Raw genomic sequence first — 22,803 nt, 5'->3', positions numbered from 1 at the left:
TCAGAACTTAGTTTGAAGCGTCGCAGCTCCCAAGCGCTGGCTTCTAATGCGTATGTGAAGCACCATCTCTCAATGGATCCCCGACGTATACATCTCAAAGGCCCACGATGGGGAATCATTGTTCTGTTCTTGCTGTTCGTTGGACATGCCTTTTGCAAGAGCAAGGCCAAAAAGCAGAGTCAGTACTTTCCTCCGCTGTAGCTGTTCCATGCTCCCCCACAACAGACACGTCTCGGGGAGAGCCACTCCGACATCTACTGTCAAAAGGGACGATATTGCCACATCACGTCAACTCCCATTTATTTTCCGTCGAGAAAAGATTGAGAATCATTAACATAATAACCCCCACAGATGAAATGGAGGCCAATGGTCCATACTGTTGTCCGACTGGTTGCGGTGACCTCTGTGAGGACTGTGACTGGTCAATCGCTTCCTCCACGAAGCGTAACCTCGACCGAAGTAGCACTGTTCATCAAGATTCTGTTTTCGAAGACCCAGCCACTTCGGTTTGCAGCGCTTCTGAAGCAGGCTGTCAGACACATGACCGATCGTACCTCCATGTGCGCGGCGCCGACGACATTATCCCAAAGGACAAAACGCGCGAATTCACTGATCCGCTGACTTGGCCCGAGGGAGAAAAAGACTGGTGGGAGAAGATGAACGCCATCCAGCAAACTCGTGGCCTGTGGTACTATCACTGGATCGAACCCGGTCCGAACGGCAGGCGCATTGTTCACGCCGACAGCAACGCCCAGGTCTACTCTTTAGACGAAGACGACCAGGGCGACAGCCCCTGGAGGCTCAACGACCCCCAGGCCGGCGGCACGCAGCCCGTGACCTGCTGCACCATTGTCGTCTTCGCGAGCAACCTCGGCCTCGTTCTCGCTCACTTCTGGGAGGTGCCGACCTTTGTCGCCATGAATCCCGGGACCGGCAATCACGATCCCGAGCGCCAGGCTGCAGGATACCAGACTAATGTCATTGACTTTTTGAAATACGGCAAGGCGTACCCCGTTTCACCCCTTGTACAGAAAGGTGGCCGCCAGGACCCGCCCCCGGTATCACCCCCGATCGTCGACCTCTTCAAGCCCGGCATGATCCTCGACAAGGCGTCGGTGCTCTGGCGTTCGATCGTTGTCTTCTCGCCACGCGCAAATTACTGGGTCGACGACGAACCAGTCAGGAAGAACCTCAAGGCCATGACGCAGTTCAAAACGGACCTCGCTTCCTTCTGTGGCGTCGATGAAGAGGAAATCGAGTCGTACACGCTATACGCCACGGGCGAGGACAACGATGACGGGTCGCCTGCGTTCCGATACAACCTGTACGACCGCTTCTTCACGTGGCGGTACAAGACGTATTGGGGCAACAACGACGAGGGCAAATGGGTCAAGCGGAAGCGGTTCCGCGGCATGTGGGAGTGGCAGGTGGTCAAGTCATTGGACCGCGAATGGGACGCGCCGTGGGCGGATGATTAGGACTATCCGGACTCGGCGCGGTGCAACCTCGAGATTCGAACCTTTGCGAACCCGACTGACGATGAGGGCAAGAACTATCTAAACGTCGTCGTGCGGCCATGGCGGACCAAGGGTGCGGGCAATGACGGCGACGGCGAGATCAGACTGATGCGCTACGAGTTAGATGGGCAGCATGACGAGGGAATCCCTATTGGCAGCCAAGATTTCGAGGAGGATGTCACTCTCATATACAAACCGGATGACTCTTGGAGGACCAACCCTGATAAGCGACCGGACTACGATACGTGGCATCCGAATGTGCGGTTTGGCGACCACCTGTACGAGTACAAGGGGGACGCAACACCTCGAGGTTCGGGCTACCTTCCCAAGTGCCGCGGCGGCAGCTGGAAGCGACCTGAGAAGGACGGCAAGATTGAATCTGGAACCTGGGTGAGTTTATGATTCCGAAGCCTCGGCGAGGGAACTATGGCTAATTTTGGCAGGAGCGAATGTCGTTTTGCAGCTTCTGGTGCAAGCCGATGAACAAGTAGTAATAGGCCCCAGAGCGAAGCATTTCTTCTGGTCGACTCTGTTGACAGGGGCATGCCGGGTCGAGAACCCCCTGGGTGTTTAACCTAACGTCCGACAGACAGTCAGGGAGTCATCGTCATGGTACTCTTATACGAGATCATCCTAGCATAACACAAGGGAAGAACAGTTTCCAGGTAGCACGGTGATGAAGCCCAACAAGTCATAAGCATCGTGATATTCATTGTTCGCTGATACACGCGAAGAGCGTAACTTCAGGTATCGCTCTAGGATGGTTCCCCGAAAAATGTCAGACAAAGGTCGTCGGTGACGTGTTCCATGCAAATTCCCTAGATTACATCCTTTCCCTCTCCTGCCTGGCAACCTCCTCCTGGAAGACATTGCGGCCAGATGTGCTCGCAGGCGAAATGGGCGAAACGGTATCACTCCTGTCCTCGAGTTGGATGTCGTTGTTGTTCTTTCTGCCGAGATGCTGGTCGTGAGCTGCTTGGGCGCCAAAGCCACTGCTCGTTCTGTTGATGCTAGCACCAGCAGCAGCGCCCCTCCTCTTGCGACGGAATAGACAGAAAGCAGCGAGACCAGCAATGGCGAGAACCGCGAAAACAAGGGGGAGGACAATCGCCAGCACATTCGGACCACCGTTCTTATCATCATCATCATCGTCGTCGTCGTCGTCGTCATCGTCGTCATCATCCGAATGCTCCTCGGGTATGTTGGCGCGCGCAGGAAGGAGGGTAATCGTTGGCCCCGTGACATTGGTCAGCTCATTTGATTCCGAAGAAACAAACTGCAGCATGAGCGAGACATTGTGGAAGTCGGTGCTACCCTTGAGGTCAGCTTCGGAGGGAGTCCAGGCGTAGTATCCCCTGCCGAGGACGATGGTCGTGTCGTTGATGATAAAGTTGGGTTCGGCATTGGTCGGGGTGCCGCTCTGGCGGGTCACGGCGAGGCCGACAATGTTGGCGACTGTATTGAGGTCTGCGCCGAAGCCGCTACTGTCCCAGGTGACTGTTGGCGGGTCAGCACGCGGCGAGGGATTGTGTGAACAAAGATGCAACCTACTGTAGTACGGTTCCTTGACGTAGAGCTCGGAGCGGGCGCGCGGCTGGCAGAAGGGGGCAATCTCGCTGTTGGCGTTGTCCATGCAGACATTGAAGACGCCGCGACCACCATCAGAGTCAGTGGCTCGTGGTGGAGGCGGGGCGCCTGTGCTTGTGCTCACGTCGCCATTTGTAGCCGTGACGGTGAAGACGGAGCCGGTCAAGATGTAGGGGGCGGCTGATAGTGTCGTCGCAACGCCATTGACCTGTGTCGAGGTCGGGATGTAGGTGCGCGCGTTGCCATCAGAGTCGACTGAGACCCATTGCCTGTTGGCGCCGGCTCGTGGGCGCAGCACAGAAGCAGAGAGAGGGGAGGCGGCGAGGAGAGCCAGCGCCAGTCGGGATGTCAGGGCGACCATGGTGCGTGGTCTCGAAGCGAAGCTTGCAGTGCTGGTATGGACTGCTTGGAAGGTTCTGCGAAAGGTGACGATGAAGCCGAGCAGACTGGCCTCGAATTGCACATCGGCGCGAGGCAGAGGCGGCAGGTGTCTCGGGGGCGGTGCTGATCAACATGTGTGCCAAGAGCTCTCCTCCGTCAAAATCGTGCGCTGATGGAGGGGGAGGGGTAATGGATGGCGGGGCTCGCGGTCGCCAAGCAATCTATCCACGAACAACAAGCCTAGCGCAAACGTATATGGATATCGATGGCTGGGACGGCAAAGTCTCGGTGCTGTGTTTCTACTGGTAGTTTTCGCCCAGGCTCCTAAAAGGGTCTCATCGGTCTCATCGGTCTCATCGGTCCTGTCTGCGGTTTTTTGTTTCGTCCAATGGCAGACCCGAGCTTTTCAACCATCGCCGGCTGTGAGAAGCCGTACCTTGCCTCTGAAGACAGTTCCCTGCTTGACGGGGCTTGGTGGGCTTGGTGGACCAAGAAGCTGACACTCGTCGAGAAGCGGACTATCAGCGATGGCCACGGCGGAGAGACTTGGTGCTAAAATTCTGCGGTAGTTCGCAACTTTCTGGCGGTGGGTTTCGGACGTCACGGCAAGATTCAGTGTGTTCCTGATGGATGCTGTCGGAGCCCTGGTCCAGAGTTTGACCGCTCCAAGACGATGGAATTGTCGGTGGATTGATGGATAATTTCACAGTGTGAAGCAGCCAAGATGGCCGCTGCCAAATTTCTGGCTGTATGTCTTCTGGGTGCCTTAGGTGGCCCAGGTACCTGAAGGCGTACGCTCCAGAGCCAATGGCAGTGGAAGCGTCCCTACACCGCCCCAGGAGCCTGGGCATCTCCGGCATCCTCTTTCCACAAGCTTGACATGACAAGACCTGGTGGAATCCCAACATCCCACGCTTCTGTGTCGCTTGCCGAATTCCTCCTCCTCTCACACGCATGGCAAGCTTGCCTTCTTCGAGATAGGTCCTGTTGTCGTTCGCAGGCCACTCCAGCTAGATAGCCTATGCCATTAGCTGCTTCAAACAGATGGAATGCGGTTTAGTCTACCAGTATTCGGAGCCCCAAAGGAAGGATCGAATCGAATCGCTCCTCCATCAGTCCACATCGATTACCGAGTCGTTCGATTTGAGGAAAGCAATTCGCAAGCACATCGACACCGCCGATCATCAGCGAGTGCGTGAATTCGCCACGCGATCGATCCTCTGAGAGAGGTCACGCACCCGTCATCACCGGGGCAATTGCAGCCTCCTATCAAACAAGCAACATTGGCTGTAGGGCCTGAACGACTCCAGGAGTATGATCGATGACAGTGCCAATTCAGGCCAGCCCTGATTCTCCCGACGAAACTTGAATAAATGTACCGCCGCGCTGGACCAAGTGGCACGCCAGGCGGAGTTCAGGCGAAGCTATCGCGTGGGGCCCAACCTCGTCCTTCCGTATTCAGCAGCTACTGAGCTTCTCTCGTCTGATCCGTCCGACCGCTAGAGCGGACACACCAAAGGGCGGCCAAGGGTAGGCTTGCCGACGCCAGGCGCATTGGTGCAGGCGCTGCCAGGTGCGCCGAATCCTCGCCAACGTGATCGACTGGCTCGTCCGCCTGCATTCGACTTGCTCCGGTCGGGCCTAGGCGACCCTTGGCGGCCCCGCGTGAGGGCCTGATGCCACAGGCACTACCACGAGGTTGGCCGAACGAAGCCTACGCGAGGAGCAAAATGATAAGTGAGGGGCGATCAGAAGGAGGGGTCTCCTGGTGGGGTCGACCTTGCTATCCTTCCATCCTTCGTCTGCATTGCGGAACTGGCTGAGAGAATCCGGGCCCTCTCTGCATTTCGTTGCACGCGCGATCCCGATCGAACAGCATTTCCTCTTCTTTCACCAAGTCCCTTAAGGTCAGCATCTTGCCCGTCGACAGAAACAAAAGGACCCCAAGACAACACTGTCGTGCGCCAATCGCCAGCATGAAGTGCCTCCGCACTGCTGCCATGGCGGCTGTGGTTCTGTCTGCCACTGCTCTCGCTCAAAGCGAGTGTCAGAATATCCTCTCCACCCAGTACAATGCACCTGCTGTCCACCCCGGATGGCAAGCTCAGCTTATTATGAATGGCCTCGTCAAGCCGCGCACCATTGCCGTCGACAATGCTGGCGCTCTCATCGTCCTGGACGCTGGCGTTGGTGTTCGTCACATCACCTTCACGGACCACGGCCACACCTGTCTCGAGGTCGACCAGAACAAGGTCATTATTGAGCTCGAAGGGGTAAGTTGCGATTGTCTCACATCCTTTGCCAATGGTTTTCAGCCAAATTAATGGTTCACGCACAGCTCAACCACGGTATGGCCTTCTCCGTCGACGGACGGACCCTGTATGCCTCCACAGTCGATTCCGTCTTCGCTTGGCCTTACGACCCCTCCACCGGCGCCGTCAGCGGTAATGGAACAGAGGTGATCACTGGCATGGCCAGCAACCAGCATGTCACCCGTACACTCGTCGTCTCGCGCCACAGCCCTGGATACCTCGTCGTCTCTCGCGGCAGCGGCGACAATCTGGCTACTGAAGCTATGAACATCGACTCGGGCATGTCTCAGATTCGCGCCTTCAACATCAACAACACCGATTCGTTCCCCATTGACTATCTTGAGGGCCGTGTCCTCGGCTGGGGTCTGCGCAACTCAGTCGGTGTTGCTGAGGAGCCCACATCTGGCAGGTTCTACTCTGTGGAGAACTCGGTCGACGATGTTGAACGTAACGGGCAGTTGATCAAGGAAGACAACCCTGCCGAGGAGCTCAATGAGCACGGCACTATTGAGGATGCCCCCGAGAATGAAGCCAATGCCACCAACTACGGCTACCCTCAGTGTTACGCTGTCTGGGACGCCGATGACATTCCCGACCACGACAATCTCGAGGTCGGCGATCAGTTCGCCATTGACACAAATACAACTCTTGACGACACTACCTGCCGTGAAGAATACCAGGCTCCTCGTCTGGCTTTCCCCGCCCACACTGCCCCTCTCGACATCATCTTCAATGAAAACGGTACCGAGGCTTGGATCTCCTTTCACGGCAGCTGTATGTTTCTCTCTCCGCCACTTCTCCCGCGAATGAATGCTAACAAGCCCCAGTCAACCGCGAAAACCCCCAGGGTTATTCGCTTTCGGTGGTCGACTTCGCTAACGGCGAGCCCACCGAGCCTCACACCTCCGCTGACAGCCTGACGCACATCGTCCGCATGACCGACCTCTCCACCTGTCCCGAGAACTGCTTCCGTCCCGTCGGTCTCGCTTGGGGGACCCAGGGTCGCCTTTACGTCACCTCTGACTCGACAGGCGAGATCTTCATCCTTGAGCGCCAGTCTGGTACACCGTCATCCACCGAATCTGGTACTCTTGTCCAGCCCACCGAGACGGGCTCTGCCGACTCAAGTAATGGCGGCAGCGGCAACAATGACGACAGCGCCGCGACGGGGCTGGCTGTTGGGTCACTGGGTGTCGCGGCCGTGGCTGTTATGACTGCTTTTCTGCTGATGTAAAAAAAAAAAAAAAAAAAAAAAAAAGGGAAGGATAAAATCATCATGATTTCACGAACAGCGTTGGGCCATGTAGCCTATGAACACATACAAACTCTTTTGGAACAGGAATTGACCTAGACCTCGAATCTTTTGTTTTGTTAGCGTGGTCGAGTATCGACTCGAGTCATGTTGATTGAAAACGACTCGGGGAGCACGACCATGGTGCTTGCCGCCACGTTCCTTGACTTTGGTACTGACATGTCCCGTATCCGAGGTACACAATTCGGTTGAAGAGTCACCAACCAAGCAACGAAACTCGTAGAGCAGACAAGTCATGTTTGACAGCTCCTATCGTGGCTGGCTCTTGTTGACTAGCGTCCTCAATGAACCGTTGCTGATACCAGCCGTTCCCAGTCGACACGGACGTTTTCCATCACAGAGTAAGCAGTGTTTCGCGGCATTTGCTACTGGTTTCGACGAACATCGCCTCGAGTATTGAAAGACAGCATAGGTGGGATGACCATTTCAGTGCCACTAGAAAAGTTCCGCTGTAATGGTGTGATTGCCATCTATGGAATCTCTTACCTGTTTGAAGAAACATAGAACATAGACAAGTCGCCTATAGGCTCCATCCGCCTCCTTGTCTTTCTTTCCCTGAGCCTATTTTTTCGAGACCGTTCTAAGGCTTGCGCCCGTAGATGTACCTCACTGTCATGTACCCATGTAGTTTTCGTGATCTAATCTCGTCCTTCATCGACGTCAAGAATGTCTGGTATTTGTCCGTATCCCACCCGAGGACATCCTTCCACATGTAAAGCGTATAGCCTAAGCGCGTCAACTACAGCTCTTCCCATCACAGCCATGCTGGGTACGTACCTTCAAGATCATTCTCCATGGTCAAGCGAACCCACTGCCCGACCTCGGCAAGCTTGGGATCCAACGGCCAGTCCCCAATAGGTACCTTGAAGTTCACTTCGTGCAGATCCACGAATCCCGCCTCTTGCATCCCTTTCCGCTGCAGTTCATCCGACAGGACGGTGAATGAACGCCCGAACTTCTCGGCCCCTTCGACAAACAGCCGCGACCACGAAGAGGCCATGGCCGTGTCGGGCGTGATACTGTCATCGTCAGAGCGAATCAGGCACTCCGCCTCGCACGACTGGCACCAGCCACCGGGCCGCGCCGTACGGTACGCCTCGCGAAACAGGGCGGGCCAGTCGGTTATGGCGCCGAAGAGGAGGCGCATGTGTACTAGGTCGAACGTGTTGGCCTCCCAGGTCCAGGGGCGCGTGCAGTCGTCAATCTCGAACGAGAGGTTGGAGGGCAGCCATGTCGGCTGGGTCGGGGAGAGGTCGGTGCCCGTGACTTCGGCTTCGGGGAACGCGTCGGCGAAGGCTCTGTGCCGTGGTCAGTCGGTCGGTCACGGCACGAAGAGGCAGGCTTAGTTGGGGCCCTTATTGGTGGTTGGGTTACATTGCCCATATCCCTGGTTCTAGCGTTAGTTTCGGGGGGCGGGAGGAGGGGGGGAGGGTTCGCCCAAGCAGGTGGACAGGACGAAGACGCGCATACCTGTCCCTGTGCCGACGTCGAGCACACGCTTGGCGCCGGGTTTCAATGGGGCGAGCAGGAGTTTGCCATCGAGCAGGATCGTCAGGAAGCGATGGCTGATGTCATGAGATGTGATGTGATGAGCGACGAGCTGGTCTGGAGGAGGGGCAAGAGCGATAGGTTTCGACGTACGTCATGTCGATGCATTCAAGCTGCTTCGAGTCGTTCGGCAGAAAGTACTGCGTGTCGGTCCGCTCGCTGTGCCACGTGCGGCCATGTCGCTCTCGGTAGTTCAGGACGCTGGAGGTGATGGACCGCGTTGACGCAGATCTACGGCCCATGTGTCAGTCAGTGGGTAAGAGTTAGAGGGGGCAGAGGTTCTCCGCCGACCCGAGGGAATGGGTGCGCCATCAGTTGGTGGCTTACCCGTCTTGTTCGTCTTCGCCCAGGGCCGAATCATGGTCCTCGTTCTCCTCATCCTGCATGCCATTAGACCTTGGCGTACCAGATGCTCGGGACACGCCAGCCCTGAAGCGGACGCGAACCTGGGCCCGTACCTCGTGTTGCGGTGCAGGGGTATCTTCGGGGGATGAAGACAGCATTGGTTGTGCTGCGGCAGACAGCGCTGGGTCGGGGGCCTCTGTGTCTGTGGGGGTCATCGCCATTTTGAGTTTTGGAGTGCTCGGTTGGCCATGCCGTCGATAAGGGGTCCCAAAGAAAAGAGTAGATGAAGCAACCTCATCGAGCGACTAACGAGGTGATGAGCGGGATGAGTCTTAAGACTGTCGGCAACTGGGTCATCGAAGCAAGGGCGCTCCTTGGTGCGAAGCGGGCAGCGTCAAACGCATGTCAGACTCAAAACGGGATTGCGCGCAGGCTGGACTAGACGCTGGACGACCTGGAGGTTCGTGGCTGCGTGCTATTCGCTCGTGAATGGCGCTTCGATGGGACCACCTTGTCATGTGGAATGGATCGTGCAATCGGCGTCATGGCGAAACCTGGTTAGCGAAAGGACATGAGCAGCGATGGTGGCTTTGGGCGGTGGCCATCAGCAGCTCTAGCGCTATCGCATGCCCTGATGATGGCCAACTAGTCGATAACGCCGTGATCATTGTTCTGACCCAATGATATAATGCTCAAGATGGTCTCGAGTGTTCCTGATTTTGGGCGCTAGGGTAATCAATTCTTGGGAAGGACAGCCATGCCGTAGAGAAAGATATGGGTGTTGAGGGACTTTGGCACAACAGGCGTCCTGAAGAGCACGGTTTGCTCCAGAGCGCCTGCGATGCTGCCCAAAAGGGTTCCGATCGCCTTGAGCTGCACATGTTCATTGGAAAAGTCGAGGTATACACCTACCGGGAAGAAATTCTGCCTGTGTAGAACTCTGTCCCAAGCATTTTATATTCCTAGATCATGACCATCCAGCACAGGCTCCTCCATTCATATTGGCTAGGGACTTGATGCCATATGCAGGCACTTGGCCAGGTTCGGTGGGTAGAAGGGTCAAGGGGTGCTAAACGCAGGGGACGGCCAGGTCGAATCCGTGGTGGGATGTTCTTTCACGCCACTGGCGGGCGTATGGGCGTCGGGCTTGAACTCAACCAGATTGCTCCCAGCACCATCACCAGTCGGAGCGTTATTTAAAAGCATATATGGCCAAATGGTCGTTCATAGACTTGCTATAGGCCACCAATGAATACCCTGCGGCTTAGGTACATGCAAGGTATGATTCTTGAGAGCAAGCCAAGTCACCCGCGATCAGCCAAGAAGTGTGGCCCACGGTAGTGCTTTCGAGCAGAAAGACAAGCAGCGCTCGCGTACTGCTCCCGGATCTCTAGGGGCTGTCGACATTCCTGTGGTCTTTCATGCCCTCTTTGGTGACCTATAGCGATGAAGGTCAGGCAATGAATACAGTATCTGATAGCATGGGATGCCACAGTCCTGTTCACTGACTAGTCTTCTTGTTAACGTCGTGGGTGCCCTTTGGTGGTGGGCGGACGCTGGACCTCTATGCACAAACGGTCAGTCAAGCCATAACAACGCCGCCGTGACGCCCAGAAATTCTCGCTTACAGGCCTGCATGGCATTGGCCATCAACATACCCCTTGTGAAGTCACTTTGTCACAGTGACCTCAATCGCTTTTCTCGCTGCTTCGCCTTACATCCCCGCGCAAAGGGGGACCAAAATACTCACCTGTGGTCATTTCTACGATCATTCAAGAATCTCTCACTACTGCTTTTGTGAAAATCATGGACATGCGGGATCCTGATTGCTTCTCCTTGTGTAGCAGCAGAGCACTGGGCCGCTCCTAGGCCGCTTTGACATGCTGGTAGCACGAGTCTGGCGATAGACAGGGTATACGCCCCTATTTCTAATCTGGCATTTTCGAGATGTCAAGAGGGCACTGTTGTACACACAAACCAATACCAGACTATTCTTCATAATTTGAGGCAATCGGCTGGATGCTGAAGATGGCACCAATGACAGCGTCCGCCCCACCCGACGAAAAGGACGATGTGGATTGCAGTCAAGGCCTACGACAGATTGTCAACCCCGAGTGCATGATCGGGCGAGCCTTCCCGAGAGGCAGTGGCTTGCTCGTTTAATTGCATTGAGCGTGTTGATACGAGTGGTCGCACGAGTACGTACTCTGAGGGCATGAAGATACTACCTCAAGCCCTCGTCATTCAGTGAAGGCCAAACTGTGCCAAAACAGGCTGACGCATACAGAAGAAGTTCACTCACCTCGCCATTCAACCTGCCCGTCCAAACAGGCTGCAGGCGTTTTGTGCGAATCTCCACATCGAAACTGGCACAGAGCTGACACCTCCACCTCCGATCATACCCTTTTGTCTTCCGCTACATCCCGGATATCATACCTTTGTGCATTGGTGAGATCCGCCTCGCTGCCCAAAGTTGAGAGGCCGGGTCTCTTGAACCCCGCAAAAAACGGTGCACTTATGACGTGAGTGAAGAAAAGTCTCTTTGAGCCTGGCGAGATAAGGGACACGAGGTCTTGCTTTTGCAATGCAGCAGATGCCCTTGCGTGAGCGGGCCACCTCTGCTAAGAGCGTGACGACGGGATCCAGACAATATCATCGGGGCTTCGCTATAGTCGCGACATCATTGATCCGAACCATGTGAGACTTGTACACAAGGCTGTGGGAACGTCAGTTGCTTTGACCATGTCAAAAGAAGACCTTTTCACGCTATTTAAACCACGCGCTGACGATCCAGTTGTCGCTCACAAGACTGATCGAATACGTCTGAATGGAGGCGCAATCAGCGCAGCAGACTGTGGCATGCCTCCACGCACGACGCTAAGAGCTTGCCATGTCATTTCATCTGCTACCGATCCGACGACAATGTCGGCCATGCAAGAGTATTCCTCTGCTCATGACCACCAACAACACCATAGTGCTAGAGGAAATGCAGCGTCTAGATTGGTTAAGAGAACTGGGTCATCGACTTACGACGCACCCTCCAACGGACCACCTGGGTAGAATTCTCGCTGCGAAAGATATATAATCGACTGCCGCCAAGCTCACGCCAGATCAAAATGGCCTCTAAGTCACCTCTGGTATTTTTCCAATTAGTTAATGGACCCTTTGGGGTTTCGACTCCTACACCTTGGGATTATCGCGTCAGTAGCGAGTGCCTCGTCTCCAGAAATTGGACACCACGGCTGGCTCTGCGATGTACATCAAAGCCGAGGCGCCGCTTCGAGCTTTTCAGTATAGCTGTTAGCCCGATCTTGCACTATTCGGCGGATCTACACGAGACCGTGACGAGAGGGCGCATGATATTTCTGGCGGGCTTTGGATGAGGAATTGCACACGGAAGGCGTGTGTCTTCGTAGTTGCGATCATTGCCAATTTGTACTTAGTTCACGCTATGCTGCAGCGTGTAGGCATCGTGTAAATGCGCTTCAGTCGTTTATCTATGGCGTCGGGCAGCCCCTCAACATGTTTCGCAATACAAGAACATTGAGAGGGACAACAATTTCGATGAAATGTGCTGCCCTCTTGTTCACATTGCGTTTGACGCAGAGACCTGGGATCTGAAAAGAAAGTTGATTATCTCCACTCCAAGACCTAAGGGGACTTTTTTTTCTCAATTGAGTAATCGTTTGGAAGCATCAGGAGGCATGGTCCTCGCATTGAGGCCTTCTGCAGAATCGGCAAGTAGAGAGTTGCGCTGGAGGCCAACCGGCTTCGCCTGGGTGGTGGACAGAAATTTGGTCCTCACCGCATCGTGCCTTCATGGTCATTCTTCGACTGAAATGCTGCCCTCGAAGTGTTCAGGAATCCGAGGAGTCGACTGCCCGCGTTGCGCGTCATCGTAATTGGCACCCGTTGGAGACAGCAGAACTTCTGCGCATCGACTCATGTAGTATGACTCTTCCCTCTTGCCACCGACTCGTACCTGTCTAAGCCTCGAGAGTGGTCGGCATAGCGTCGGCTCCCAGTAGGCAACTCCTCGCGGCTCGGATGTCGTCCCAAGACAGCTCGGGTCTTGGCCAACGGCTCACTGCTGGCGAGGCCTGGGCATCTGGGCCTTTATATCACGCAGTCGCCGACAAGTCGAGCGCCCGCTTTACCGCTCCACTCGCGTGTACCTCCCCTTCTTGCCGACAGACTCCGGCACCGGGCATGCTGATGCAAAGGCTTCTTCTTCGGTGATTGGCTCAAAATCAAGGTTGGGAAGCCCAGGGCTTGGCGTGCGTGAGCGAGTGGATGCGGACAGGGCCAGAAAGTTATCAGATCATCAGATAAGATGAATCACACCAATCAGATAACGGCCTGGCTCGCACCACCATTCCCTGGTTACGAAGGGGGCGCCCAATAGCATTAAAATTAGTGATGCTAGCTTGTTCTTGCCTTGGGGTCTCCTCGCGGTCCCCCAAGCTTTCTGCGCAGCTGATCTTCAAGCTCGGGGAACGCCAGTTTCTGCGATTCGCAAAAGCTATTGTACCAGTCAGCCTGGATGCTCTCGTTCAGGCAGGAGGGACTAGTGCAACCAAAAAGACTTGTTAGTAATTCCTCCACTCGAGGAATGGCGTAGGTGGGCTCAACGTAGGCTAGAACTAGACGTCGAATCCTAAATCGGATGACTGCCTATACAGGCGCACTTTCCCGGCCTCGCAGTGCCCAGAGTTGCCAACGAGACTAGGCCTCAGGTCCTAGGCCGTTCCGGGACCAGGGGCCACACAGCCAGGCATCTCCGTGGGCCCCATCACCGAGGTGGTCCCATTCTATATAGTATTCCCCCTTCCTTACGTCGCTGTTCCCGCGGTTTCTTCGCTTTGGCATCCTGTCTAGCTTCCCGCAGATCCAACCCACAGCTCTCACCCTTATCGAGCCTCTCGTCAAACACCAGTCTCTTGTCATTGTCGCTCCAACACTGACAAGATGAAGTCTTACTTTGCCCTCCTTGCCGCCGCCGGCATTGCCTCCGTCCCTGTCGTCGCTGGTTATGAGTATCTCGACGTCGTGCCCCTCGAGGCCCGTCAAGCTACTGGGGAGAAGTTTGAGTGCCACTCTAACTGTGGTACGCTTCAGATCACACTTACCATCATTTGTTTCCGATCACTGATATTCGCAGGAAATGCCATCCTGGGCAGCAAGGATGGCGAAGTCCACTGCAGCAACTCCACCTGGCTCGGCCTCTTTGAGGAGTGCCTCGAGTGCGCCAACGAGTTCGACATCTGGCAGCACTACGGCAAGGGCGTTGAGGAAGGCGCCGAGGCATGCGACCTTGAGGCTGTTCCTGTCGGCTCTGCCGCGACTGCTGACGCTACCACGGCTGCTGGCTCAACTACTGCCGCTGCCCAAACCACTGCTGAGGCTACCGCCACTCCTGTAAGACAATTTGTACCAAGGTCATGAAGAGTAACCGCTGACATACCGATAGTCGGCTGCGACTGAGGATAATGGTGCCGCTCAGCTGACAGGGTCGAGCGTCATGCTATTTGCCATGCTTGCTGCCGCCGGCCTGATGTGAACGCATACCGGCTACTTGTCTGATGTGCTGAAGAGTTGATGATGACCAGTATTTACCAAGCATCAATGTATACCATGGGGATCTCTTTGCATCCATGATCTACCCACGTGATACAACTACCCTTAATCAACCCAACCTAGGTATAAAAATGTTGCCTCAATGCCCCTGCGATGGTAAACCGTGCTGGTTCAACATCAAATGCGCCCATGAGTCGAGAATCAACTGGGCCAAACCCGCAGTGTGTGCGATACCCAGTCACAATGGGTACTGACTCTGCCCCCATGATTAGGTCCCTAGCTATCATCAATCAACAGTAGCTGACCACGTACATGTGTCCAATATGTGTTTTAATCGGCTTACCATGGACCGCGAGGCAAGACGTTTCTTTCAGGGAGGCGTCGGCGAGCCTTTCGATAACCCGAAGGGACGAGATGCCATCACCTCATTGCGATCAGATATCACGCAATGGCGCTAGCGACCGTGCAGGCCAGTGCCTGTTATCAGTCCAGAGATGTTCCAGCTCCGCACAATACCTCTCAGTACTGTGGTCTCCGGAGACCTTCGTCTCCTTCCGTTAGCTTCTTCTTCGTCGATGATGAACACCGTCATTCCACATCGAGTGTACGAGACCGAAACGAAGCAAAGCGCAGTACACGACGCCCATCGCGAACAATCCTACGACGAAGTCGATTTTCACCATGAACAGTTTGATTTTCGAACATCTAAGTCATGGCAAACTCCAATCGCAGTTTCCCCCGTAGCTGCATCGCCTGACAACGACTTGACGCGATCACCCCTTGCAGGTGACCCATCCATCAATTGCGACGATGACGAGCAGAATGTTGCAGGTACGACTGGAATCACCAAGAAACGACGCCTCGGAACCACGGATTTCACTCGCAGGAAGCGCGCCGTGACAGCATGTCAGTTCTGTCGAGTCCGCAAGACGCGCTGTGACAACACCAGGCCACGATGCGGGTACTGTACACGGCATAAAGCTAGGTGCATTTATGGGGAAGAGACGGAGGAGCCTGTCAACAACAGCGGCTCAGCGGCCAACCTGGCCACGAATCACCAGGAAGTTCTTGCGCGGCTGGACGAACTTAAAGACATGTTGCAGGGAGGACAGAGTAGTGTAAACACCTCCAAGTCCATTGTTGGTCTCTCACCGGCACTATCATCACCCCAGGTTAGATCCCTGCATACAGCGTCGCCGCAATCGCTGGCCCATGACACTTGGAAAGGTGATTCTCAAGGAATGCCAACGAAAACCACAAGGCAGACTCTGGCATTTGATCTTGAAACAAGAAGACCATCCTTCGCATCGCTCAGATGCGAAGCCGTCTTGAAGTGGCCCGCTCTCCGAGATGTTGTACCGAACAACGCCGACAACATAGTGTCATTTCCTTTTGAATACGCGCTAGAGAATGATCAAAAACAGGAAAATACCAGCAGTTCCTCTCGATCTATGCCGGATGATCAATTTGTTCACTTTAGCAAGCGCTTCCTTGCCATCGTCCATCCACGTAATCCCATACTTGACGGGCATGACCTCCTGCACCATGCTCGATTGGTCGAAGAAAATGGGTTGCAGTGGGACTCAGCCTCGTGCCTTGTTGTAAGTACTTACTCCATCACATTACGGCCTGTATCCTATCTGAATATTTCATAGCTTATTGCGTGCGCTTTGGGCTCCTATACTTTGCCATGGGTCAAGCCAAGTCAAATCCCCGATATTGGGGACGCCTGGCAAGGATCGACGGTATTCGAGAAAGAGAATCGGGCGACAGCAGAGGCATACTATGCTGCAGCCTTAAAACGAGTTGGGCCCCTTGGTCATTCCGTCCGCGACATACAATGCTTTTTTCTTGCCTCAGTATTTGAAAAGTTCTCACTGCGTCCACTACAGGCATGGTCCTTTATTCAACAAGCTTGTTTCGGTCTACAGACGTTATTCCTGGCACGAGGAGAACGGCCTGGTGCCCCATTTCGTGGGTCACAGACTGAAGATCGGCACCTTGAGCAACGCCTGTTCTGGTCATGCTGTCGAGCAGAAAAGTATGAGACTCCTACGTGATCCGTGTACACCGCCGCTTCCTGTCGGTTAACCTTTCCCAGTGAGTTCCTACTGGAATTAGACTTTCGACCCAGTGGGCTTAACGACTTTTCGTACCCAGACGCCTTTCCAGAACCGCCAGAGGACCTTGAGTTCACAGCAACAGAGATGTCATCTGGCACTGGCGAGAGGCCCAATTGCGTTGATGATACCCATAGCCGCATAAATGAGCGCGGATGGTGCTACTACCTGTCTGAAATCTCGCTCAGACGTACCATTGACGAGACGGTTGCCCTCTTATATCAGAAAGGCGAGGCCTATTGGCTACAGAACTCATCGCAACTCGTACGCCATTACTGGGGATCAGAGCGCCAGATTGCATCTTGGTGAGTCAAAACCCTAGAAAACAAGGGGTTCAAGTGTTGCTTAAGTCATGTTTCAGGCAGTACCATATTCCTGCGATTGTCAAGTTCAACGACAATGAACCGCCCGATGAAGAGTTCGCCTGCTATCTCTGGTTCAGAGCGCTCGAATGGCGCGAATACACTCTTCGTCCCATTTTGTACTGTGTCTTACACAGCTCGCCCGAAAGAACTGCAACCGTGGAAGAGAAAGAACTTGCTCAAGCTGCGTTGGAGATCTACGAAACGGTCATTCCACAAAGGCTGTACGCATTGCGTCACGGAGGTTCCTGGTTTGCGGCCCGAAGGACATTCACCTCCGCAGCACTGATCCTCGCCGTTGTCATCAATCCTGGCAGCGGCTTAGTGCCTTCGAAGCGGTGGCCATCGCTAGTCCAGTCTGCAATTTGCGTCCTTCGGTACTGGGGGCAGGTCGCTCGCGATATCCGCCTGGCGGCCACAATTCTGACAGAGATGTACGAGAAGACACGTCAGCATATTGAATACACCTACACAGATTAGCATGATGTAACGACTAGGATTTGTAATAAAGACAAATGAAGTGAAGATACAGGGCCATGAGACACGAGTTGAGTTCTGTGGGTATACAGGATGTTAATTCTGCTTAGCAAGTACATCTGAAAGAAATGTCTGATCAAGCACGAAAACTAGAAGTACTTGGTGATTTTGAACTCGACACCAGGATCAAACATTCCCGTCTCAGCGTAATAGACTTCCCAGTGCTCGATGAGTCTTGCCAAGATATCTGGCTCGGTGCTTGCCAAGTCATGTACTTCTCCAGGATCGTTGTTCAGGTTGTACAACTCCCATCTATCCTTGCCACGAGGGGCAGTCATGTAAAGTGCCTTCCACGGCCCTTGACGGATGGCTCTTAGGCCAAACAACTCCCAGCCTGTGATTTGATTTTCCTCATCATGAAAGGAGGGGGTGTGATTGTCTAGATGCGGTGCCCAAGAAGCTCCTCGTACAGTGACTACCTGCCGGCCACGGAAGACCTTTCCCGGCAGTGGGATGGCGGCCAGCTCTAGAATTGTCGGGAGGATATCCATCACAGTTGCAAACGAGTCTGTATTCGTCCCGGATTTGGCGAAGGCTGGATACCGGACTAGACAGGGACAGCGGATGCCACCTTCGGTAATATATGTTTTGAAACCCCTCGATGGTGCCATGGAAGCACAAGCCCATTCCGCGCCGTACCAGACAAAGGAATTCGCCATCCCCATGTTTTTCAGTGAGTTATCGTAGTACTTGTCAATAATCGTTTGAAAAGTACCAGCGCCACCCATCAGCGGGAGGGCTTCCAGCATGGCTCCTTCAGCGCCATTGTCGGACATGAATAGAACAAAGGTGTTATCAAGCTCTCCAGTGGCCTCAAGATGGTCCACGACCCGACCAATGTTGACGTCGATTAGATCAACCATCGCGGCGTAGATCTCCATCTTTCTCGCGGACTCCGCTCGCTCGGTAGGGGACATCGTGTCCCAAAGCTCGACAGTCATTTGTGCTGGTTCCACGTCCTTTGAGACAAGCCCTAGCTCGACCAGTTTGTCCAGCCTCTTCCTCCGCAACACTGCGGGTCCTTCGTCATATAGACCTTTGTATTTGTCGATTGTTTCGCGGGGCGCTTGTAATGGCCAGTGTGGGGCAGTGAATGGTAGGTAAGCGAAGAATGGTTGTGCACTGTCTTCTCTCTCATCAAGATAACCGATCAATCTATCAGTGAAGGTAGTGGTCGAGTAGAAATCCTCGGGGATATCTTTGGTCCTGTCAAGGAAATCGGTGTCTTGCAGCCAGAACTTTCCGGCATTCATTGGCGTGACCAGGGCATGCGATGGGTTATCGAGTTGAGGTTCATAATTATAGTGGTTGCCGCAGCCGGAGAGAAAGACAAAGCTATTGTCGAAACCCCTGGCGGCTGGAGATGTTTCTTTGCTGAGACCAAGGTGCCTGAAGGAAAGTGTCAGCAAACGAGGTTTATGTGTGAGGAAAGTATTTCTGACTGACCATTTTCCTGACATAATGGTATGGTAGCCATTATCCTGCAAGATTTCGCTCAGAGCAGCAACTCGAAAGTTGAGGTAGCCTTCGTAGCCTGGCCTCCCTGTATACGGCTGAGGGGCTTGATTCATGTACTCTGACATCTGACCTAATCCAGCAATGTGGCTGTCAGTCCCGGAAAAGAGCATGCTCCTCGTTGGAGAGCATGCTGAAGCCGTATGGAAGTTTGTGAGCTGAATGCCGGTTCGAGCAAGGCTGTTCAACGCAGGAGTCTTGATCTCAGAACCAAAGCACCCAATATCGCTGTAGCCCAAGTCATCAGCGATGATGATGAGAAAGTTGGGGCGTTTTGTCGACGGGATAGATCCCATCTTGACATTCGGTTTCGAAGTTTTGATGTGTTGAGACTTTTTATGTGGCAGAACCAAACCTTTAGATCTTGGTATGTGGAACGCTCTTTATTTCGCAAACATCCTCTGTGGCAAAATAGATGGCAGGCGGGAGGGTTTTTAAATCTTGGCGATGAATGATCACCCACTGGCTCCGTACAATAGTTTACTACCCAAGTATTGTTTATGATAGTCAATTCAAGGATCTAGAACCGGACTTTGACGGGTATCGGTGGACAATGACGCCTTCGTTTGCACGACGGGTATGAACGGAGTCACGAACTGGAAGCGTGAGTGCCCCGAGCGGCAACCAAGGAAGTCTACAACCCACATGGGTCAGTGTCAGGGGTTCTCTGGATTCCGTGCTTCCCCGTCAAAGTCCGTTGGTAGCTCCACTTTGGTACGTCTTCGACGAAGCCACCTATCTTGTCTCGTCCTTAGCGTTGACGCAATTTGTCAATATCAGTGAACTTCTTTGTGCAAGTACCTGGCGGTTAAGCTTCAGAACAGCGTTGGGATGGGATATCTCCCCTCGACAAGATTGGTTTCTCGGCTGGGGGATGGACCTCACAATCGATATCTAGGTCGCGTTGCGTGCTTATGCGAGGTTCTGACGACAAAAAGTGTTGTTGCGCTCACGACCACTGTATCCAGTTTGTATAAGAGCTTCCAACCTCGCATGCATCATTTCGGTATCTGGGCAGACACATGCAAACATTAACACAGCATCGCGCATATTCCACTATGGCACCAAAAGTCACTATACCTACGAAGCGTTCTCGCGGCATTTTCGCCTGCTTCAATGGTCGCCTCTTGTATTCCTGCGTCCTCATCGCCTTATCCCAAGTCAATTTTGGCTCCGACCAGGCAGCATTCGGGAACACTCAAGCTATGCCTTTTTTCAAGCAACAATTTGGAACTTTCAACGAAGCCACGGGCACCTACGACCTGGACACAGTCTACCTGTCTCTTCTTAACAGCATTAACTACGTTGGTTTCATGTTTGGCCTGGTAACAGGTAATCTTCTAAGTCGTCGATTTGGCCGAAGGATAGCGCTTTTTGTTATGTGCCTCTGGGCCTTATTATCAGCCGTCATTCTGGTTACATCGAAGCATGGCGTTCAAATGATCGTCGGCCGTATAGTAGCTTACATTTACATTGGCATGGAGCTGGCTCTTGTTCCCGTGTTACAATCAGAATTGGCACCGGCTGAAGTGCGCGGCTTTGTTGTTGGGACCTACCAGCAAGGAGTGATGGTATGTCTCAACCTTTGCCCTCAGTTCTGCTATTCTCAAAATTGCTGACCAGTGCATTCCAAAGATTGGAGCTCTTGTGATGGCCGTCATTTGTCGAGGTACAAGCGACATTGACAGCCATGCTTCTTGGCGTATACCTCTTGGACTATTTTTTATTATTCCATCCATCTTAACAGTTGGAATTTGGTGGATTCCGGAGGTATTTACTAATTCTTCCACTTATCTACGCGCCTGCAGAGATACTGACTACATTGACAGTCGCCCCGTTGGCTTCTCCTGAGAAATCGACCAGAGGAGGCACTCAACTCACTTCGCCTCCTTCGTGAGGGACGTTACACCGAGCAAGAAATAACAGACGAGTTTAATGAGATACAGAATGCTCTTAACGTCACTGTAGAGTCAGGAAGCTTCAGGAACCTTTTTGAAGGCAGTAGGTTGCATCCTTCACTTGCATTAGCCGAGTTCTCAACTGATCACAGAGAAACAGCCAACTGCAAGAGAACATTAATTACTGTTGGCACCAATGTTTTCTTACAGCTTACCGGTCAGAACTTCAGCTCCATCTATGGCACAATTTTTATCCAGTCTCTGGGCACTGTCAATCCCTTTGCCATGTCGTGTGTCTCAACCGCCACTGGCTTATTTATGGTTCTCGTCACACAGCTCATTAGTGATAAGACCGGTAGAGTGTAAGTGATTCCAACTTGGAGACATCTTGACTTGCCTTGAGACCAGCAACTGAACTTTCTCAGACCTTTGTTGGTATCTGGAGCTGTTATCCAGACTGGTGCGCTTCTTACAATGGGCGGGCTCGGGACTATACCGGACCCGTCTGACAGTATCAAGAGCGGCATCGTTTCCGTGTCAATCCTCTTTGGCGCCGGCTTCTGCCTTGGATGGGCACCGCTCTCGCATGTTGTGGCAGCTGAGATTCCCACCAATGCGCTGCGGGATCTTACGTATGCGTTCGGGTCGGTCTTCAACATAACAATTCAGTTCGCAGTGTCCTTCAGCATTCCATACCTTCTAAGCCCAGTGTATGCCGGGCTTGGGTCAAAGGTTGGCTTCATATTTGGATCCACATCCTTCTTCGCCATTCTTTTTGCCTGGTTCTGTATTCCAGAATGCGGCGGCAAGACTTTAGAAGAGATAGACGAGCTATTCTTGCGCGGAGTACCTGTAAGAAATTTCCGCACCGCTAGGACTGAAGCGCGGGGCGCAGACTCTGAAAGACACGGCGATAGTGAAGGCGGTGGTAATGATGAAAGCATCACCAAGGAGATCAGAGTTCAGTGAGGTTCCCATAATCTCGAACTAAATTTGTTTGTTTGAACATTGCATGATATCTCATGATTATCAACATAGGTCCAGGGAAAATTGGGTTGGCCAGAACGTTTTATTGTGTGTAGAAGTCGTCAAATTGTTGAAATTTGCAACATGAGGAAATCCTATGATGAGGAACATTACGGCTTTGACCGAAAACTTCATATCTACCATTGCCGCATTACCATGTCGTGCGATTACCTATGGCATGCCGGGATCTGGCAGGTGGTATGTGTTTTCTGCTTACACACTCTGAAGAACGCTGACAAGCTCATCGAACTGTTCAGGTGTGAGGTCCTCGTAGATGAGGCAGTCGGAGCCGCAAGGAAGGGCATACGGGCCGGGTTCGTCACCGACAAGCACACCAGCCAGGTTCATACAGGTAGGAGGCACACCAGTGAACTGAACAGCTGCAGATTTACTTGAGTCATCAATCACGGATTCGAGGTGTGAGACTTATGGTCCGACTTACAATTCGGGGCAGGAGAAGTGGCAGTGATGGTAAGGCCCGCAATGTCTTCGCGGCAGCGCTGGTACTCAAACTCCGGAACACCGGGAACCTGACGACGAACAATAACGTTGGCAGCGTCTCTCTTCGAGAAGATCTCTACAAAGAGCTCTGCAATACCCTGGCCAAACAAGTCGATGACAAGACCAGCGCCACGGCCAATGTCGGCGCTGACTGGTTGCAGGCCAACAGCAACGAGGGCGAGAGGCGTCAGGACGGCAGAGGTCTTCATGATGGATATTCGATATGTTTGACGAGAATATGTATGAGGAATGAGCTATCTGAATA

General features: G+C 53.4%; 9 protein-coding genes across 9 annotated transcripts; 5 read left to right on the top strand and 4 right to left on the bottom strand.

Moving 5' to 3' along the window:
- Positions 1-356: 356 nt before the first annotated feature.
- On the top strand, positions 357-2,091 carry VDBG_03205 (predicted protein; the record flags this gene model as incomplete). Its single annotated transcript, XM_003007020.1, has 3 exons — positions 357-1,427; positions 1,479-1,907; positions 1,981-2,091. The coding sequence occupies 3 exons, from the start codon at positions 357-359 to the stop codon at positions 2,089-2,091; spliced, it is 1,611 nt and encodes a 536-aa protein (XP_003007066.1).
- A 112-nt stretch (positions 2,092-2,203) lies between these two features.
- On the bottom strand, positions 2,204-3,465 carry VDBG_03204 (conserved hypothetical protein; the record flags this gene model as incomplete). Its single annotated transcript, XM_003007019.1, has 2 exons — positions 2,204-3,014; positions 3,069-3,465. The coding sequence occupies 2 exons, from the start codon at positions 3,463-3,465 to the stop codon at positions 2,341-2,343; spliced, it is 1,071 nt and encodes a 356-aa protein (XP_003007065.1).
- Positions 3,466-5,461: 1,996 nt separating this feature from the next.
- On the top strand, positions 5,462-7,031 carry VDBG_03203 (conserved hypothetical protein; the record flags this gene model as incomplete). Its single annotated transcript, XM_003007018.1, has 3 exons — positions 5,462-5,758; positions 5,824-6,571; positions 6,625-7,031. 3 exons carry the CDS (start codon positions 5,462-5,464, stop codon positions 7,029-7,031), a joined length of 1,452 nt encoding a protein of 483 aa, XP_003007064.1.
- Positions 7,032-7,689: 658 nt separating this feature from the next.
- VDBG_03202 (conserved hypothetical protein) lies at positions 7,690-9,223 on the bottom strand (the record flags this gene model as incomplete). Its single annotated transcript, XM_003007017.1, has 4 exons — positions 7,690-7,835; positions 7,887-8,405; positions 8,580-8,674; positions 8,985-9,223. The coding sequence occupies 4 exons, from the start codon at positions 9,221-9,223 to the stop codon at positions 7,690-7,692; spliced, it is 999 nt and encodes a 332-aa protein (XP_003007063.1).
- A 4,747-nt stretch (positions 9,224-13,970) lies between these two features.
- VDBG_03201 (conserved hypothetical protein) lies at positions 13,971-14,562 on the top strand (the record flags this gene model as incomplete). Its single annotated transcript, XM_003007016.1, has 2 exons — positions 13,971-14,420; positions 14,473-14,562. 2 exons carry the CDS (start codon positions 13,971-13,973, stop codon positions 14,560-14,562), a joined length of 540 nt encoding a protein of 179 aa, XP_003007062.1.
- A 465-nt stretch (positions 14,563-15,027) lies between these two features.
- On the top strand, positions 15,028-17,541 carry VDBG_03200 (C6 zinc finger domain-containing protein; the record flags this gene model as incomplete). The annotated part of the gene is made up of 6 exons (XM_003007015.1): positions 15,028-15,166; positions 15,312-15,751; positions 16,004-16,180; positions 16,235-16,397; positions 16,701-17,004; positions 17,061-17,541. The coding sequence occupies 6 exons, from the start codon at positions 15,028-15,030 to the stop codon at positions 17,539-17,541; spliced, it is 1,704 nt and encodes a 567-aa protein (XP_003007061.1).
- A 146-nt stretch (positions 17,542-17,687) lies between these two features.
- Positions 17,688-19,409, bottom strand: VDBG_03199 (arylsulfatase; the record flags this gene model as incomplete). Its single annotated transcript, XM_003007014.1, has 2 exons — positions 17,688-18,987; positions 19,045-19,409. The coding sequence occupies 2 exons, from the start codon at positions 19,407-19,409 to the stop codon at positions 17,688-17,690; spliced, it is 1,665 nt and encodes a 554-aa protein (XP_003007060.1).
- Positions 19,410-20,552: 1,143 nt separating this feature from the next.
- On the top strand, positions 20,553-21,980 carry VDBG_03198 (conserved hypothetical protein; the record flags this gene model as incomplete). Its single annotated transcript, XM_003007013.1, has 4 exons — positions 20,553-20,684; positions 21,082-21,114; positions 21,222-21,373; positions 21,437-21,980. The coding sequence occupies 4 exons, from the start codon at positions 20,553-20,555 to the stop codon at positions 21,978-21,980; spliced, it is 861 nt and encodes a 286-aa protein (XP_003007059.1).
- An 86-nt stretch (positions 21,981-22,066) lies between these two features.
- Positions 22,067-22,796, bottom strand: VDBG_03197 (predicted protein; the record flags this gene model as incomplete). The annotated part of the gene is made up of 2 exons (XM_003007012.1): positions 22,067-22,417; positions 22,480-22,796. 2 exons carry the CDS (start codon positions 22,745-22,747, stop codon positions 22,251-22,253), a joined length of 435 nt encoding a protein of 144 aa, XP_003007058.1.
- Positions 22,797-22,803: the final 7 nt, after the last annotated feature.

The sequence above is a fragment of the Verticillium alfalfae genome, genomic scaffold, assembly GCF_000150825.1.
Source record: "Verticillium alfalfae VaMs.102 supercont1.3 genomic scaffold, whole genome shotgun sequence".
NCBI classification, from domain to species: domain Eukaryota; kingdom Fungi; phylum Ascomycota; class Sordariomycetes; order Glomerellales; family Plectosphaerellaceae; genus Verticillium; species Verticillium alfalfae.
Note: the sequence above shows the minus strand (reverse complement) of the source record. Positions and strands in the feature narration are given on the sequence as shown.